At 49.3% G+C, this 17,297-nt stretch overlaps 1 protein-coding gene across 1 annotated transcript in view; it reads right to left on the bottom strand.

Annotated features, from left to right (window-relative positions):
* Positions 1 to 17,042, bottom strand: part of LOC135902147 (uncharacterized) — a 154,177-nt gene extending 137,135 nt beyond the window's left edge. Inside the window, exons 1-2 of the mRNA XM_070538356.1 lie at positions 16,952 to 17,042; positions 7,320 to 7,503 (exon numbers count right to left, since the gene is read on the bottom strand). Coding sequence (XP_070394457.1) covers positions 7,320 to 7,462 — 143 coding nt within the window. The 5' untranslated portion in view covers positions 7,463 to 7,503; positions 16,952 to 17,042. The remainder of the gene's footprint in view (positions 1 to 7,319; positions 7,504 to 16,951) is intronic.
* Positions 17,043 to 17,297: the final 255 nt, after the last annotated feature.

Below are 17,297 nucleotides of genomic sequence, written 5' to 3'. Positions count from 1 at the left end.
AACGCTATTGGCTAATATCGTGATCGCGAGAAGATTTTGAGTAATTCATATTTGCTAATTTTGAATGAGCTAAGATATACATGTCTCGGGTCTCAAAAAAAAAAAAGAAACAACATTTCACTTTTGCACACCCGCTTTACACACGACAATGGCACGTAGCTGAGTCCGCTAAGCGTGGCCTCCGAGATGTCTGTGGCATGCTGTGTGGTGCAGTCTACCGCAGCCGCCACGGGGTGCCGCTTCGAGTCCTTTCGTTGTATCATAGCGCAGGGTGCCTGAATGCCCCGCTCCGTACTGGGAGCGGGGCAGAGGCAGAACTTTCTTGGCCTTCTCGCCTCTGCAGCTTCTAGCAAGCTGGCGGATGCGAAAAGAGAGAGAAAGTTGCGTATCGCTGTGGTAACTCTACCAATACTCGAAAGATGCGAAAATTTCTTGCGGTATGAAATTTGTGAGACGTCGTTTAGTCATGAGGCAGTTCTGTGATTAGTTAGGCGAATCTTTCAGGGTACGTTTGAAGCGACACTACATAGAGAGAATAAATAATTTTAAATTGTTAATGCATTCTCCCCACTCTATTTTTGTTGATTTCGCAATAATAGGTTGATCATTTAATAAGAATACCCAAATCGTACTGTTAATCTTCAATTTTCGAGCGAAAGTTCCAACTTCGGCACGTTGGTGTGACGTCAAACTTTTCAAAGTGTTTTTTTCAAATTATTTGGGCAGTTCCCGACAATAAACGTTCTTGAAGTTCATGCTTTGGCTCCTTTGAAAAAAAAAATGTGATTATATGTATCAAGGAAGCCGCTAGGGGGCCACGGAGTGCGGACGCGCGTCGCACCGGCTCCGCAAATTTTCTATGGTTTTCGGCGAATTATCTACAACTATCCTGTTCACGGTATTCCCAGCTGCTTTCGAAAGTTCTACGGACTCTCTAGATACCAGATTTCGGCAGGTGAGCCCGTTTTCCGGCCACTTTTCGAAGATTTTCCGCGTCGCCACGTCGGCACGACAGCCAGGCTGGTAGACAAGGCACGGTAGGCCTAAGCGTCAGCGGAGCCCCGATCCGCTGCGTCGGCTTCCGAGATGGAAGTCGTGCAAGTCGACGGGGAGGAAATATCGCCGACGGAGCTCGGAGAACAGCAGGGATGGTGCGAGATCAAGCGTAACACCAAGAAGGCGGCGGGAGACGCCGACCCTGCGACGCACCAGCAAGCCGCGACAGCGTCTTCCAAGAAGGCGGCGTCTATAAAGCAAGCGACGCACTACGTGCGGAAGATCACCATGGCGAGCCGAATGCCCAACCTACCCACGGACGACTACAAGATCATCGTGCGGCCCCGGGACGGCATCAACGTGTCGAAGTACCAGAAGGACCGCGTCCATTGCTGCATACGCAACGCAGCAGGCGTGGGACGCGAGGCAGCTGAGGAGGACAGCGTTTGTCTCAATGAGCGCCAAAACGTGATAGTGGTGAGCACTCCGTCAGAAGATCGCGCTAGACGATACGGCAGCATTTGCAAGCTGCGCATTGGCGACCGCGAGTTCGAAGCAAGCGCCTACAGAGCGGCTCCGGAGAACACATCCAAAGGTGTTATCAGGGGCATATCGCTAGACGAAAAGCCGGCGGACGTCGTGAGAAGTCTCGTGAACCAGCGAAACCCTAACGTCTTGCATGCCAAGCGCATGGGGAACACGAGCAACGTGGTCATCCTCTTTGACGGCTACTACGTGCCCCGTTACGTGAACTACGGCGGGATGTTGATGAGGTGCTCTCTCTACAAGAAACAAATCGACATGTGCTACGAGTGCGGTCGTCTGGGACACAGGACCGACGTGTGCCCCAACCCGAACGACAAAAAGTGCCGCGGGTGCGGATGCAGCAACCCACCCGACGACCATCGGTGCGAGCCGGTGTGCCAACTGTGTGGGAAGGGTCACCTTACCGGGGACCGCAAGTGCAAAGCCAGGTACAAGACGCCGTATCTAGTCAAGCGACGACAATGGGAACGCAGAATGCGCGAGGAGGCTGAGGCCGCTTACGCCAGCAGCAGCACCTACGACTGCAGAGAGGAGAGCTACCGACAACGCCCCACACAGAGACGAGCTAGCGCCGACAGCCGCTCGGCCTCGAGGGAGAGCCGTGCACGTAGCCGCACTCGCTCCCGCACTCGTTCTCGAGCCCGCTCTCGCACCAGCTCCCGCCCCCGCTCGGTGAGGCCTCGCAGCAGGTCGACGGCCCGTGCCAGCCATGCAGCTGCAGCGGAAGATGGACGAGGATCCAACCCCCCACAGGTGAGCTGGGCGGCGGTCGCCTCCGGAGGCGCACCTCGTGCGCCGCTATCGCGAACCGAGACTGCCATTAATAGAAACCCCGGAGCAACTAGAAGCAGCAGTAGCGCTCAGAGTAGCAACTACGGAACAGAAAGCGTGTTACAGAAGCGACTGGATCAGTTAGAATCCGTCATCAAAACACTACAGCAGGAAAATGCTAGGCTAAAGAACGAAATTACCACGTTAAAAGGAGCCCCAGCAACCCCCTCTCCTCCTCCTCTGACCAAACCAGTCGCCGCAGACGCAGCTGCTCGAACGGTCGAGAGCGCGGAGGAAGTCATGGAGGCGCAGGACGCACAACCCGCTCCTACTAAACGCAAGGCGCTAGACCCGCAACAGACCGAGACCACATTGCAAACGCGCGAGCAGAAACTCCGCGAGCGAGTCGACAGACTCGAAGACAAAGTAGACGCGATGATGACGCAACAAGCGCATCAAACAACGCAACTGAACCGCGCAATCGCTCAGCAAACCGCGCAAACCGAACAGCTGAGCAGTGCAATAGCACAACTCACTCAAATGGTTGCGACGCTCCAATCGCGCATAGACAATATTGAAATGCGGCTCCCGGGCGCAGCGGGTCGCCCGGTACGGACGACTGGGAAACCGTACCTTAGGCCGATACCAGACGAAGAGGTGCAGGATCAGCCGGACGGCAAATAATAATGCGGACAGTCACGATGGCTCAACACACCACACAAACACAACGCCCACGACCGCGTAACACACAGAACACGTTCACAATCTGGCAGTGGAACTGCAGGGGGTACAGGAGGAAACGGGGCCATCTTCAACAATTCCTACGCAACCGGGAACGGCCTGACGTAATCCTATTACAAGAAACCAATGACGCGGTCAAGCTGGCCGGTTACAAAGCGATCGATGAGGCCGTGACCGCGGGAGCACCGCCGGCCGCTGCAACGCTAGTGAGACGCAACCTCACCGTGGCGCAACGCGAACTCAAGAACGTTAGAATACCGCACGTGTTGATTGAGCTTATTCCGACGAAAGGGCGCGGTCTGTTTGTATTGAACGTGTACAGTAGACCAAAAGGCAAACACCGCTTTAGCACGTTACTGCGAAAGGCGAGCGAGGCAGCCGGCGACAGGCCCTTAATCATCGCGGGTGATTTCAACGCGCCTCACGCGGCGTGGGGGTACAAGTACGAAACGCCGAAGGGTAAGCGCCTGTGGGAAGACGCGCAGAATGAGGGGCTGGAGCTCGTTACGGACCCTTCCGCGCCCACACGCAAGGGCAACAGCGTATGTGCGGACACTTCGCCCGACCTTACGTTTACGAAGAACGTCGCTGGCGCGCGGTGGCATAACACCCAGGAGGACTTGGGTAGCGATCATTCGGTGATCGAGATCCAGGTCGATGTGGGACCGCACTACCATCACCACGGTCATCGGGACGGCACCAAGGGCAACCACTATCGGCTGGTAGAATGGGACGCGTTTCGCAAAGCCCGGAAGGAGCATAATCGCGGCAGCGATGCTATCGACGACATCGAGAGCTGGACCGCGACGCTCAGGAGGGATGTCGAAGCGGCAACGCGGGAAGTACCGCAGGAAGCACACCTAGAGGTGATAGATAGTAAACTCCTACACATGTGGGAAGCCAAGCGCAGCTTACAGGACAGGTGGAAGCGTCAAAGACACAATCGAACGCTACGCAGACGCATAGCACGGCTAAACAGAGACATAGAAGTCCACGCATTGCAGGTATGCAAAACGCAATGGGAGGAGACGTGCAACAGTATGGAAAATCAGCTAGGAATGGCCAAGACATGGCACCTCCTCCGGCACCTCTTGGATCCTGAGGAGACCAAATCAGCGCACGCTCATAAGATTAACAAGCTAGTACACGACTACGAAGGCACGTCCGCGGACTTTCTAGAAGCCGTGCGAACCCGTTACGTCAAGGCAACTAGCCCCGTCTCGCATCCGGCGTACGCGGGGAAGAGTAACGTGCAGCTAGATAAAGACTTTAGCGCAGCAGAGGTGAGGGCGGTACTGCACAAGCTCAACAGAAAATCGGCGTCGGGCCCGGACGGCGTAACCAATAAAACGCTCCGCAACTTGGACGACGAGTCGATAGAACGGCTGACGGATTACATTAACGTGTGCTGGAATGCCGGCGCGATACCGAGCTCGTGGAAAACGGCGCGCATAATTATGATCCCCAAACCGGGCAAACGGGTACAAATCGACAGTCTTCGACCAATATCCCTGACGTCCTGCGTCGGCAAGGTCATGGAACACGCGGTTCTCACTCGCCTTACCAACTACCTCGAGGACCGAGACATGCTGCCGCACACGATGCTGGGGTTCCGTCGTGGCCTTTCTACGCAGGACGTCATGATTCAACTCAAACACCACATCGTAGACATTCCCACGCGATCCACAAAAGCAATACTCGGTCTTGACCTCAAAAAGGCGTTCGACAACGTAAAACACGCTGCGATACTTGAAAGCATACGAGCATTGGGACTGGGCGAGAGAACGTACGACTACGTACGGGACTTCCTTACGGGTCGCCATGCCCGTATAGTGATCGGTGGACTGGAATCGCAAGACATAGACATAGGTTGCACGGGCACACCGCAGGGCTCTGTCATCTCGCCCATGCTCTTTAACGTCGTGCTTCTCGGATTACCCCAGAAACTGGCAGAGATAGAAGGCCTCCACCACAGCTTGTACGCCGATGACATTACGCTCTGGGTTGCTGAGGGAAATGACGGCCACGTAGAGCAAACCTTACAGGCGGCCGTCGACGCGGTGCAGGAGTATCTACGTGACACGGGCCTCGAATGCTCCGCGGCCAAATCGGAGCTGCTGCTTTACAGACCCACGCGCAGGGGTCGCAAACCCAGGAGCTCCGATTCCGCAGCCGAGCACGCCGACAGAGAAATTAGAGTAGTCACATCTGACGGCACCATCATCCCGCATGTTCACAAAATTAGGGTACTGGGCTTGCACCTGTCGGCCAACGGCCACAACGGCGAAACCGTACGCAGACTAGAGCGTGCGGTCAATGAAACGATCCGGTTACTGATACGCATCACGAACAGACATAGCGGAATGAAAGAAAGCAATACGATCCGCCTGGTACAAGCGTTCGTAACCAGTCACATAAAGTACGTCGCCTCCTACCTCAAGTGGCAGGTGGCCGAACGAACTAAACTAGACCGCCTCATCCGCAAGGCGTACAAACGTGCCATAGGATTGCCGATCAATACCAGCACGGATAAATTTCTCGAACTGGGTTTACACAATACCCTAGACGAGATAATAGAAGCGCACAACATCGCGCAGTACGAGCGTTTGTCAAAAAGCAGAACCGGACGACACATTCTCGAGACGCTGGGCATCAGCTACTACACACAGCAGGGCGAAAAGGTTGCGATACCCATACCGATTCGCGAGCGCATCGCCGTTTCGCCGTTGCCCAAGAACATGCACCCGACGCATCACGCTGGCCGGCGCAACAGGCGCGCGCGAGATTTACAAAAGAAATACGGCAGCAACAAAGAAACTGTCTACGTAGATGCGGCCCGTTACGAGCGGCAGCGTGGTTTCGCGGTTGCAGTCACGGACCATAGCGGAACTTGCGTCGCGAGCGCGACGATACGCACAGAAGAGACGGAGGCGGCCGAGGAAGCAGCGATAGCCCTCGCGGTGGCCACCACGGATGCCGAGGTGATAATCAGCGACTCGCAGGCAGCGATACGCAACTATGCTAGCGGCCGGATCTCCCGGGAAGCGGCCCACATTCTCAAAATTCAACAGGGCAATATTTGCCGCAAAAACGACCGTTTCCTCGTATGGACCCCCGCCCACACGGACCCTCCGCTCTCGGGAAACGAGACGGCCCACGCCACGGCTCGAGGACTTACATGCCGAGCCGCGGCGCCCGCCGGCAATCCCGACCTCTCGCCCACCGCGAGAGCGATGCAGGAGTGGACGTGGGGGGATCGCATGACCACTTTCAGAGACATCACGCAACACTACAGATTGAACAGATGTAAATACCCACCACCGCACGCCAACCTAAACAAGAAACAGGCGGTTGCCTGGAGGCAATTGCAGACACACACATATCCTAACCCGGTGATCCTTCACCTCTGCTACCCCGACATATATCCGTCCGACGACTGTAAAGCGTGCGGAGCCAGAGCGACGCTGCAGCACATGCTGCGGGCATGCGCCGGTAGCCAGCAGCAGGAGACTCCGACGAACGGGATAGAAATGGCAGTCTCGAACCGAGGGGCGCGTTGGGAGGCGGCCCTGCTCAGCCACGACCTCGCCGATCAACTGTGGGCCGTCCGGCACGCCGAGGAAGCCGCCCGGGTCCAAGGACTCGAGGCCGTCACCTAGGCTGGGGTGCTTATGGCCCCACCCCACCCAAATCGCCGGGCATTTTCAATAAAGTTTTCACCACCACCTATATGTATCAATTTGCTGATAAAGATCAAATGAGACTCAAGAAGGTGTTGAAATCTTCGTGGTCGCCGCGAGATGGTGCGGGGAACTTCAAAGCGACGTCACCTGTCTTCAGTTATTGCATCAGTTCTTGCTCACAAAGCTGCTTCAAACTCCCGGAGTGTATTTTACGTAGTTTAGAATGGTAATATGCTAATACAACGCAGATTGCTTTTCTCATTCATGTCACCTTAAAACGAAGCTAGCATTCATTGCAGTCCTGACTAGGTTACCACGGCCTCCGTTCTCTCATGGAAATGTGGGATAGTCTAAGAATCTACCCCAGCAATTTATTCTCTCGAAGAGTATTGCATGGGTCCGCTTATAAACACTAAACATTAACTTCAAACACTTATACAGCGTTTACTATATATTGCCGAGCTGGTAAGACAGGCAGAGGAACTTTCATGAAACGCAAAAAATAAGGCTGTCTTCCTAGCGTCGTTCGACGGTCCGGGTGTGTGGTTATAACTTTTATAAAATATTGGCAAATGGCCATACCTTTCATGACGCTCCGCTATCATCGGAAATGGCTGACTGTCAGTCTTCTCCTCGAAAGGGAAGGCCTCCTCCGCGTGAGCAAGGATTTCGGGCAGCAGCCACAAGACCACCGCGGCCGCGCTATCGAAGCAACCCAACCGCATCGCCTTTCCGTGGTTGTCTCCTTGGGAATCTGTGCGAGAATCTGTGCGAAGTGTGAGAATACTGCATGTTTATGAAAGAGAACTATTAAATTCGGCGGTTTGACGTACAAGAACCCCGATATGCTTATGAGTCGCGCCGTAAGGGGATGGGGGGGGGGGGAGGCGCTCCGGAGTAATTCTGATTACCTGGGCTTCTCTAACATGCACCTAATGCATGGTACACGAGTGTTCTTGCATTTCACCCCCATCAAAATTGAACTGCCGTGGTGGGGACTCGAGCCCTCGACCCCATGCTTAGGAACACGACACCATAGCCGAGGAAGGTAGCCGACCTCAACGCTGCACTAAAGGAAACACCTCATGATACGGACGGCTGCATCATGATGCATTTGGATTTTATCAAAACTCGCTGATCTCCTGCATCATGGTGTTCATCCTAGATTCCATAATATAGGAGATGGAGGAGGAGGAATATAGGAGGAGATGTAGGATATAGGAGAAGTGAAGGCAGGCTCCATGGCTATTACTTAAACAAAGATTAGCAGCATACGATATCTAAAATGTTCGCGGCCGGTTTCTGACCCGCAGTAATCGCAAATATTTGTGGGAAACTAATTATGAAGTTGAGGAAAGGATTTCGCAGAGAGAATCGTGAGCTACACGAGAAGATTGGACGAATAGCGAGCCTAATAATAAAGAAATGTCGCACTGCCTCAAAAAATGAGCTGACTAGGCACGCCGCACCACTTGGGATTTTTTCGCCAACAACAAGCTCATCTGCCATTGATTTTGTGTTAACCCAGCCGGCTTCGGAAGAAACATTCTTTCCTATATAGTCAACAACATTTGCGGGGTCGTATTTAATTATGTATCTGTCATTTGAGCAGAGCTGAATTGCCGAGAATACTCATCCACCTAGATTTAATAAAGCGCGATCGACATGCAATTCAACTTGGAGACTAAGATTATACACCCCTCCCATATCTTGATGTACAAGTCAATTTAACCGGCGAGGGTCTAAATTTTTTTAGCCAATTGTAAACCAAGTAAGCGTTTAGCTACACTTCGCTTCGTCATACAATCTGGCTCGCCACAGGATGTCAGCTACAGGTACTTTATTGAAGCGGGCTGAAAGTGACTGCAGACCTAAACCTGCCGAGGAAAAAAATAATTGTCCTTGATAGGCTGAGAAAAAAATGATTGCTCTACATCATTCCGCAAAATGCTGAACTGCAGAAGCTTAAAGCCTTCGATTCGCCTCGTCCTCAGAAACAAATTTCCCTCCCTGCTTTAAAGGCAGCAGCAGAGCCGTCAGCTGAATCTTGAATAAAATTGTAAACAGGTAAACGAACCAATAAATATAAAATGATCAACGAACCGACAAACCCGTTAAATAACTTCCTTCCCCGACTGAAACACCGTCACCCTATAGAAAAATGCTTGTGTATAAAGTTTCATGTATACAGTGCCCCGCGAAGTACATTAGCGGAATTACAAAGACAAGGGTTCCAGAGACAAAGACAGAGACAGATGTGCCAGTTCAAAAGCAGATGGAGAGACTTGAAATGGTCAATAGTGCCATGCTATTTAGAGGAGTTCTTGGGGCCAATTTTCCATGAGAGGAGTTGTCTTTTCTCAGGCCCAGACGAAGACAAGTCCTGTTATAGCAGTGGTGGCTCCAACGACTTTTATAAATCGTTTTACCGATTTAAAAAAGTCGGTTTGGTTGTTTCCCATTCGGAAACAAAAATCCGGCAGAAGTCAACTCTGGGTGAGTGTCGAGGTTAATGCCACTATCAATGAAGCAATGTACTGACACGCCGTATTGCCATCACGGAAACGTGTATGCAGCAGCTCTTTTCTCTACTGCTGCTCACTGGCAGCGCTGCGCCATCTAGAGGCTCCACCGTAAAGTACGCGTGTGGGCTCCAAGCACTGGATCAATATAAAGGAAAATATTGTTGTAGGGTGGCCCACACTCTGCGACACATACCTATTTTCTCAAGTTAACGCTAAAGATGTTCCTCGAAGAGTGCCGCGTACACAGTCACCCAAGTTTGTGTCAAATGAGTTCATTGAAGGGCGGCAAAGAGTTAGTGGAACATACTCAGTGGTGCAAGCCGGCGTCACAGAGGTTCGCTGAAGACCGTTGAAGTCCAGCGCAAGGCCAAACGCCTTTAATTTCTTATTATTAACGTATATAAAGCTACAGTCCACACTTGCTTTAACCCTGACGGATGAGGCCAGTCAGCCTCTAAGTGCCAAGTTTATTAAATCCCACTTTTCGTTCTAAGGCATCATTGACCTCGGAAATGAATAGCTCGACGTGCATGCATGCTCAACATCGATACCATTTTTGGTAGCAAATCTCGTCGCTGGGTGCGTAGTGTCTAGATTGTTTTGTTGTCCTTCAGCTTTGAGCCCCAATGTAATGGTGGTAGAATGAACCGGCCGAGTGTACACTGTTCAGTGATATGCTTAGGCTGTCACTTATGAATTGGTGGTGCCTCAAGCGTGTCCTCCAACACATTTTAATTTCTGTGAAGCACCCTTTCTTTATATACCGGTGCCCTTTGATTAGATTTCATACATAAGCACATTCCTGAACAGCTTTAGGAGGCTCCATACCAATCATGTTTCATTTTCCGGCTGACCAACAATACCTTACTATTGTGCATGTGAATATTCAAACCTTAAATTTAGAAAAATGGAATCCTTTAATGAGATATTGCAAGTATTCGCCAGTGTTGTCACAGGAAGTCGATGTGTTGTGCTAACCGTAGAATGCACCCATTGTGCTGTAGCGTCCAGACTTCATATTCGAATACCGTGAGTACTTCTGCTGAGCTCGCAGTAAATAAACATGATAAGGCATTTTCTTTTTGCCAGACCCCAATATTTTATGCATTTCTTGTGAACATTTATAGTTCCTCGCGCACTTATTTATCGTTTCTTGTGACCGTCTTTCCTCGGCTGTCAAATGTGAAAAGCAATCGCCGAGCCAAAGACGCGCCTTTTCGTATCGGAATTTTGTCGAGTGTTATCGTTGCTTCTATCTGCTCTTCATGTTGTCGCCAAGCCGTGCCTAATCAGATTGCTTGCGCGACGAAAATAGTGGTGCACATTGTAGAACTTACGCCAGCAGCAGCGCTTACGCGGAAAGGTTCATTGTGTGATGCGTAAATAGACGACATGTCTACTTCGAAGTTTGGATTCCAAAAATTGACGATCACGATCCCCGCTCCGTTGTGCTCGGAGTCTTACTTATTTTTGTGGACACAAGTGCGCGCAATGAAGAGTTAGTTTAGTGACTCGCAGTTGTGCCGCTGTCTTGTTCTTCGACGTCACTACAACAGCACAGCACTACAGTTGTGAAAATTCTAAATTAAAATAAATTCTGGGGCTTTAAGTGCCAAAACACTATATGACAATGAGACACATCGTAGTTCTGGCTGCGCTTTTATTTGGTTAATTTTTTTTTGTTAAGGGCATAGAAATATGGCTGGAAAAGCGTTAATCAGGGTTTGATTTAGCCTACATGCGCAATGGCAAATGGTGGAACAGAAGATCCCCGGACTGAAGTATGCGAACTGCATAGTACTAATGGCGGATAATGCAAAACATTTACAGATACTTGCGAATATCTTTGGCAACCAAGCGACAAATCTAGGCCTTAAGTTTAGCCCAACGAAATCGGGAATTATGATCTTTAATGAAGAGATGAATAATTACGTTGTATAATTTCAACAGTAAGCCATACTAATTGTCAAGCAATGTAAGTACTTCAGCACATACATCAAGAAAGCGAAGACTTATTTAACCAGCCATCAAGATAACCTGAAAATAAAGGCAAAGCGGAATGCAGCAGTCACAAAATAGAGCACGTTGTGGCCACAATAAATATGAGATGGTGCGTGTAATCTGGAAAGGAATAATGGTGCCAGCGCTAACGATTGTCAATGGCATTCTGAGTTTAAAATTGGATATCTTGTCGGGGATGCACGTTAGCCAAAGATTGGCTGGCCGGTTGGCTTTGGGAGCCCACGGTAAAACCACAAATGAGGCAGTGTAGAGTGACATGGGTTAAGCTTCTTTTGATGTAAGAGAAGCGCAAAGTTAGTCTTGAAGAAACACACAGCAACACTGATCAAAAGAAATGGGTGACTAAAGTGTACAAGTATCTGTACTTGAAAAGCGTGGAAAAAGAATGGAGTAAGAGGTCAAGATAGTTGGCAACCAAGGAGAGGGTAATTGAAAGTGTAAATAGGCAATCAGAAGTCAGCAGAAAGGAAGTGAGAGAAACGAAGTCATTCAAATGGATTCAAAGAATGTAAGCGAAAATGACCATGGAGATTTGGAATACTGCAAAGAAAGAAATTAGAAGGAAAAATTTCTATGTTAACACAAAGGAAAATGTCTTGCCGTTTGAGGCTCGAGCTGGTTGCCAAAGAGCTAAATCATACCGGAGAAACTATTCGCAACAAGATGAGGTATGTGTATGCTGCAGCAAGAATCCGAAGACAACTCAGCACATCTTAATGGCATGCGAATAATTCATCCAGGGAGAGCCGTAGATAACGTACACTTTTCACTTTCCTAGAATTTAAAGGGGAAGAAAGCACCAAGCGGCCAGCCGTCGAGATAAGCAAGAGACGTACAGGGTGGTCCTTTATGAAAGGCAACCCGCGAGTGCGTGGCCCGTGCTTTGCGGGGGTAGGGACTTTATGCGGAGGCTGCTTAGAGCGCCAGCAAGTGGCAGCAAGAAGAAGCAAGTATGCTTGTGGCGTCATTTGTTAGGGGCCAGAATAACCAGGCATGGTCGATAGGCAAGTACCTGCCAGAATTCGCATTTTGTTACGCAAAACTGAGCATGCGCAGCGCCCTAGCGGCTGACGACCGAAGCAGTTCGGCAGGCGCACGGCCGGTCTCGACTCTCCTCCGAGTGAGTGGAGTACGGCCATCGCAGGCGCTGCACTTTTCAGTGGAACAGGTCGCCAGCCGTTTCTCTTACAAACCGGCACATATACATGTCTTGCTGTTCTACACGGTTTACACCGACGTACATCGCGACGACGCCTGCCCGTCCAGCGGGCACACCTCCACTCGAGCACACATGCTCCGGGAATGCGGGTCGAGATACGCAAACTTCCCAATATCCATGCGTCTACGACACGAACAAGTTGAAATATCGTGGCACAGCAAGAAAAGAAAGCGCGCGGAGGGCTATAGGAACGAATTGCGGGCTCGCAACAGGTAAGCGTATGCTGGTAACGAACATGCGCTTTTGCTTTGTATTGCGTCGCGTGCCACCTATTTTAAACATGCTTTTCTGTTTCTTTTTTCTCAACATGTTAGTTGAAGAATGCTTAAAGCTCTGGAAACGGCTGCGTAACCAATAAACTCGGGAAGTGAAGGCACATAAAAGATGCGGCTGTGGCCACGTAGTGAAGACGAATTCAGAATTCGCCCGTGCCATGGAGCTTTACCGGGACTGTGGCCCATCCAGAAAGTAAGCAAAGCGCATTTTAGGCAGTTGCGTTGGTGTGCTTGATACACGTGCCCTATTCTATGGATTACTATTCTTCAACGCCCAGTATTTTCGTAACAGCTCGTCTACCTTGTTTTCCTTTGGCTTGTCACACATGGTGGACGAGTCGGTTTCACTCCAATCACTCGCAAAAAGGAAATTCGATGGGAGTGGGAGTGTAAAACGAGAAGGACAAGTTTAATTCTGACTTTTCTATTATTGCGGCAGGGTCACATGTTATACCGCCATGTTACAAAAACCAGCTACTTCCTGTTACTAAATACAGAATTAATACAGGATTGTGGTTTGTTAGAATGTCACACTTTCCCCTCTGCTTGCAGAACACCGTAAAACCTTGCTCTAAAGTCACCACTGCATGAGAGTGGCATTAATGAAGAGCTGTCCAGTACAACAGATGAAATGTCAAGCGCAACGAGTGAATAGCTGTCACATCCATCACCCATCGAGCCGGCAGAACGTAAACCAGACGTTTCGAATCCGCCTGCGGACTCTCTGTCAAGTCAAGAAACGCAAAATGCTAGAAAGGCTGCTGGAAGAAAACGAAAAAATAATTGAAACTTCGAAGTAAAGTTGTTTTCTAAGCTAGACAAAAGAATGACGGAAAATGAAGAATTTGGTTTGTCTGTAGGCACACCACCACTTGAGTGCGCAGCAAGCCTCGCTATGTGAACAGAACATAAAGGAAATCAATGCAGGGTTTGATGCGCAGTAAAAATTATAGCAATGCATCATATTAGAAGAGTCTTCTTCGTTTGTTGAACGAGCACTAAACAGTTTTATGAAGTTCTAATGTTTGTAATGTCACTTGTGTGCAACAACTGTTGGTCACTTTTTACTTAAGGACGCACTGAACTTTTTTAACTTTGCGCTCAGCGGTGTGCAATAAAGGGACTTGTGTCAACTGAAATGCATTGGAGTAGAAGACAACCAAAAAAGAATGAAACAAGGCCATTGTTATGAGATCGTAGCCACCACCCAAAGTAGTTGCCTTGTCGAAGGTACCTCTACCGTGGGGAAATGTTATTTGAGAAATATAGACATTATAATTGCCTTTACTCACATTGCTTATACGCATATGTATTGCGTGTTAGCCATTGTTACGACACGTCATGGTGTTACCACCTGTGTACGACTAGAGGCGGACATGTTAAATAACTTCTAGGTGACATAAAATGATGGGCAACACTATTCCTCGATGCGATTGCAACAGGAGGAGAGTTGTTGCTAGAAGTTTCTTTTCGCTGGGGCACACTAACTCTGAGCAAAATTCGAGCCCATCATATTTCCCTGTAAAAGCTGTATTCTCTAATGTAACAATGAGAAAGCATTTGCACGAATATGCGGGAAGAAACGCAATTTGTGCTAAATAAATGCATCAAAATTTTCTCTCTCACTGCACTAAAGTCGCAGTATCCACATGAGTGGACAATAAGTTCTCTCTAAAACAGAAACAAACAAAGGCATGCTGCTTCATAAATGGTATACCTAAGTCTCTGCAACTAATTTGAGAGCCCTAGATGATTAATACCGCAACAAGCTTTTTCTTAAGTTCCACTACGATATTTTTTACGGAAATTCTCGCACTAAGCAGGCCCTTTCCTATTTCACTTACCAATAGTAATTGGTACCATGTGCACCAGATCTGAACGTAAATTTCGCTTATGTACTCGGAAGAGTTCAAGGATCCAAGAGCTTGAGCAGAAGCATTGGTAGTTGTCTACTGAACGAATGTGATCAATAATTAAGGAAATTATGCCTCGGTTTCGCGGACGTCTGGTTCAGTGATACAGGGCCCGTCACGAGGTACCCATTGCAAATTTCTCTTACACGCTGAAAGCTGCAACCTTGCGATCTAGATTACGTTTTAAAGCAAATAATTTTCAAATAATTTTGTTGTGAAGTAGATAAAAGAAAGCCCAATATGTCGCGTGCCATGCAGCCAGGACAGGGCCTTCGCTGCCGCCATGTGCTTGCTTTGTATAGACGAGTCTGCACACGCGGTATGCCTGCGTTGCTTTTTCCATTAAGCCAAGGAACCGCGTCAGTACTACGTAATGTGCCCTGGCTCAATATAAATGCTTTAAGAATTATTTGGCAATATCACACAATATGCGGCAGGTCTATATCTATGTACGTCCGCGCATGACCTCTTTCGCTTTAACTTGGTTAAATATGCAGTCTATGCTTCGCTAGATACAGAATGCGGCTGCTATACGCAAAGAACCAGGTACGGGCTGCTTTTCAAAAAACTTTTGGTGCCAACTTGGCTAAGTACGTGCCACCTTTTATGATGATCAAAAATTTGGCACAACCTATGCCACAGCGCCTGTTGATGGTAATGCGTCTAGCATTGAAACAGAGCGGCACAAAGTAATGCGACCGTCGAAAGATGCTGTACTAGGCGTGCCTTGCAGCGGGATTCCTCTTTTGCGCTTGCATAAAAACACTTGGTGCCATCTAGCGGCGCCACCGGGAACCTTGTTGAAGGCGTCCGAAATGCATGGCGCACTGAGGCGTGCGAACGCTGAGAAATGCGGCAGCCGGGCTTCTCCCTCACGCTTGTCGCACACTCGGCTCCATCAGCGGCACAGCCGAGAAGTCCGCGCGTGGCTTTCGAATGGAGAAGCGCGCTGCGGCGGTGCGTGCGAATGCCGAGAATTGTTGCCTCGCCTGTTGCACGCATAGTGGCGCATGGTCAGTGACCTACGTAAGCGAGAGGTTCACTGAGGAGTGGCTCGTACCCAGTGTATTGACGGCGCAGCTCGCTCAAGCATTGACGCGAAAGACGTTAATTGAAAAGCGGCACATATCCAGTGCATTCGTAGCGCAGCTTGCTAAAGCATCGGGCTGCAGTCTTTGAGAAAACCATGTGATGCCGGTTTCATTCGGCCCTGCATCGCATAACTTTAAAGCATTTTTTAATTGGTTAGCATTCTTCGGGTGCTTCATGTACTTTTGGGGGGCTATGTATGCTTGTATCTAACCATTTTGAATGGGAAGCGCGTCGGCCTGCTGTGCTGAAGGAACAGAGTTCAAAACAAACCATCAGACCAACTTGGGTAACTGAGTAGGCGGCAGTATGTGCACACGTGCCGCTTTCAAGCGCATCTCTTTCACGCTTACGCGGGTTACTTTAGATGCGTGAGTGGGTATCGCTGTTTGAAGGGACTCTCTTGACGCACACTTGGAGCACTAGGTATGTGCCACTGAGTCTGGGCTGTACTCCACGGAACCTCCTTGATGTCTAATTGGATCACTGGGTATACGCCAGTAGGTGTGCCTCTCTTTAATGAACGTCTTTGGAGCCCACAATGCGCCGCTATGCAACAACGAAAAACATTTCTTCAAGGTGACCTGAACCATCCCTCCGGCTTGGTGAAAAACACAGCCCGCGGAAAGCATACGCTGCTGTGAACATCTCAGCCAAATTTTGTAGTCGAGTGCGACGCGTGGAGTTCGCGAGTGGAGCTCGAAGTCATCGTTCTTTCAAACACCCTCTTTTCAACAGAAGCCTGGTCCTCACTCTTTTGCGGATTTTTCTATTTCGTAATATAGCAGGGGCGCTATAAACTAAAACAATTCCAATCTGTTTTTATTCCAATCTGATCAGGTGAAATTCACATAACCACAGATTGCTGTATTGAGGTTATACGTGTGCTGACTAAAACTTTTGTTGACAGATCTTTCGGTATTGCCTATTTGGAGATTCTTAGTGCCTTGTACCCTATCCAAGCTGCGTTTCATTATAATGGCAAGTCAGCACATGTCTCACACACCACACCGTATGCTAGTATTTGTAAGGCAACACGAAGAGAGAGAACGCATAAAAGCAGCCATAAGGGCATAGCATAACCCGTGCCACGGAGCCTGTATTGCCCCCTTGTAAACTGTTTCCATTGTAGGAGCGGGTTTGCGCGACATAGAAAATGAGCCATACTCACGAAAAATATTGGGTGGCAGGCAGAAAAAACAACAGTTGCAAGCAAGGAGCACAGAGTTTGTCTTCCAGCCACTGACGCAGACCCGACCAGGATCACGTCCTCTTCTTCAATACATGCCATAACGATGATGATGATGGTGAAGCCTGAATTAATGACACGAACCCACTGTGGGGGATAGGCCATGTACCCGGTGGTAATATGATTGAAATGTAAAATTAACGCCATAATGAAAAACGTCATAAAAGATGATGAGCAGGGCGTGATTTCAATTCATCCTTCTGCGCACCGTGGTGGCATATATGGCACAATATTGGTTTAAGAATGGGCAGTTAATAATTTGTGCTCG

Source organism: Dermacentor albipictus, chromosome 5, assembly GCF_038994185.2.
Source record: "Dermacentor albipictus isolate Rhodes 1998 colony chromosome 5, USDA_Dalb.pri_finalv2, whole genome shotgun sequence".
Taxonomy (NCBI): domain Eukaryota; kingdom Metazoa; phylum Arthropoda; class Arachnida; order Ixodida; family Ixodidae; genus Dermacentor; species Dermacentor albipictus.
The sequence above is the reverse complement of the archived record's forward strand: the minus strand, read 5'-3'. Positions and strand labels throughout refer to the sequence as shown.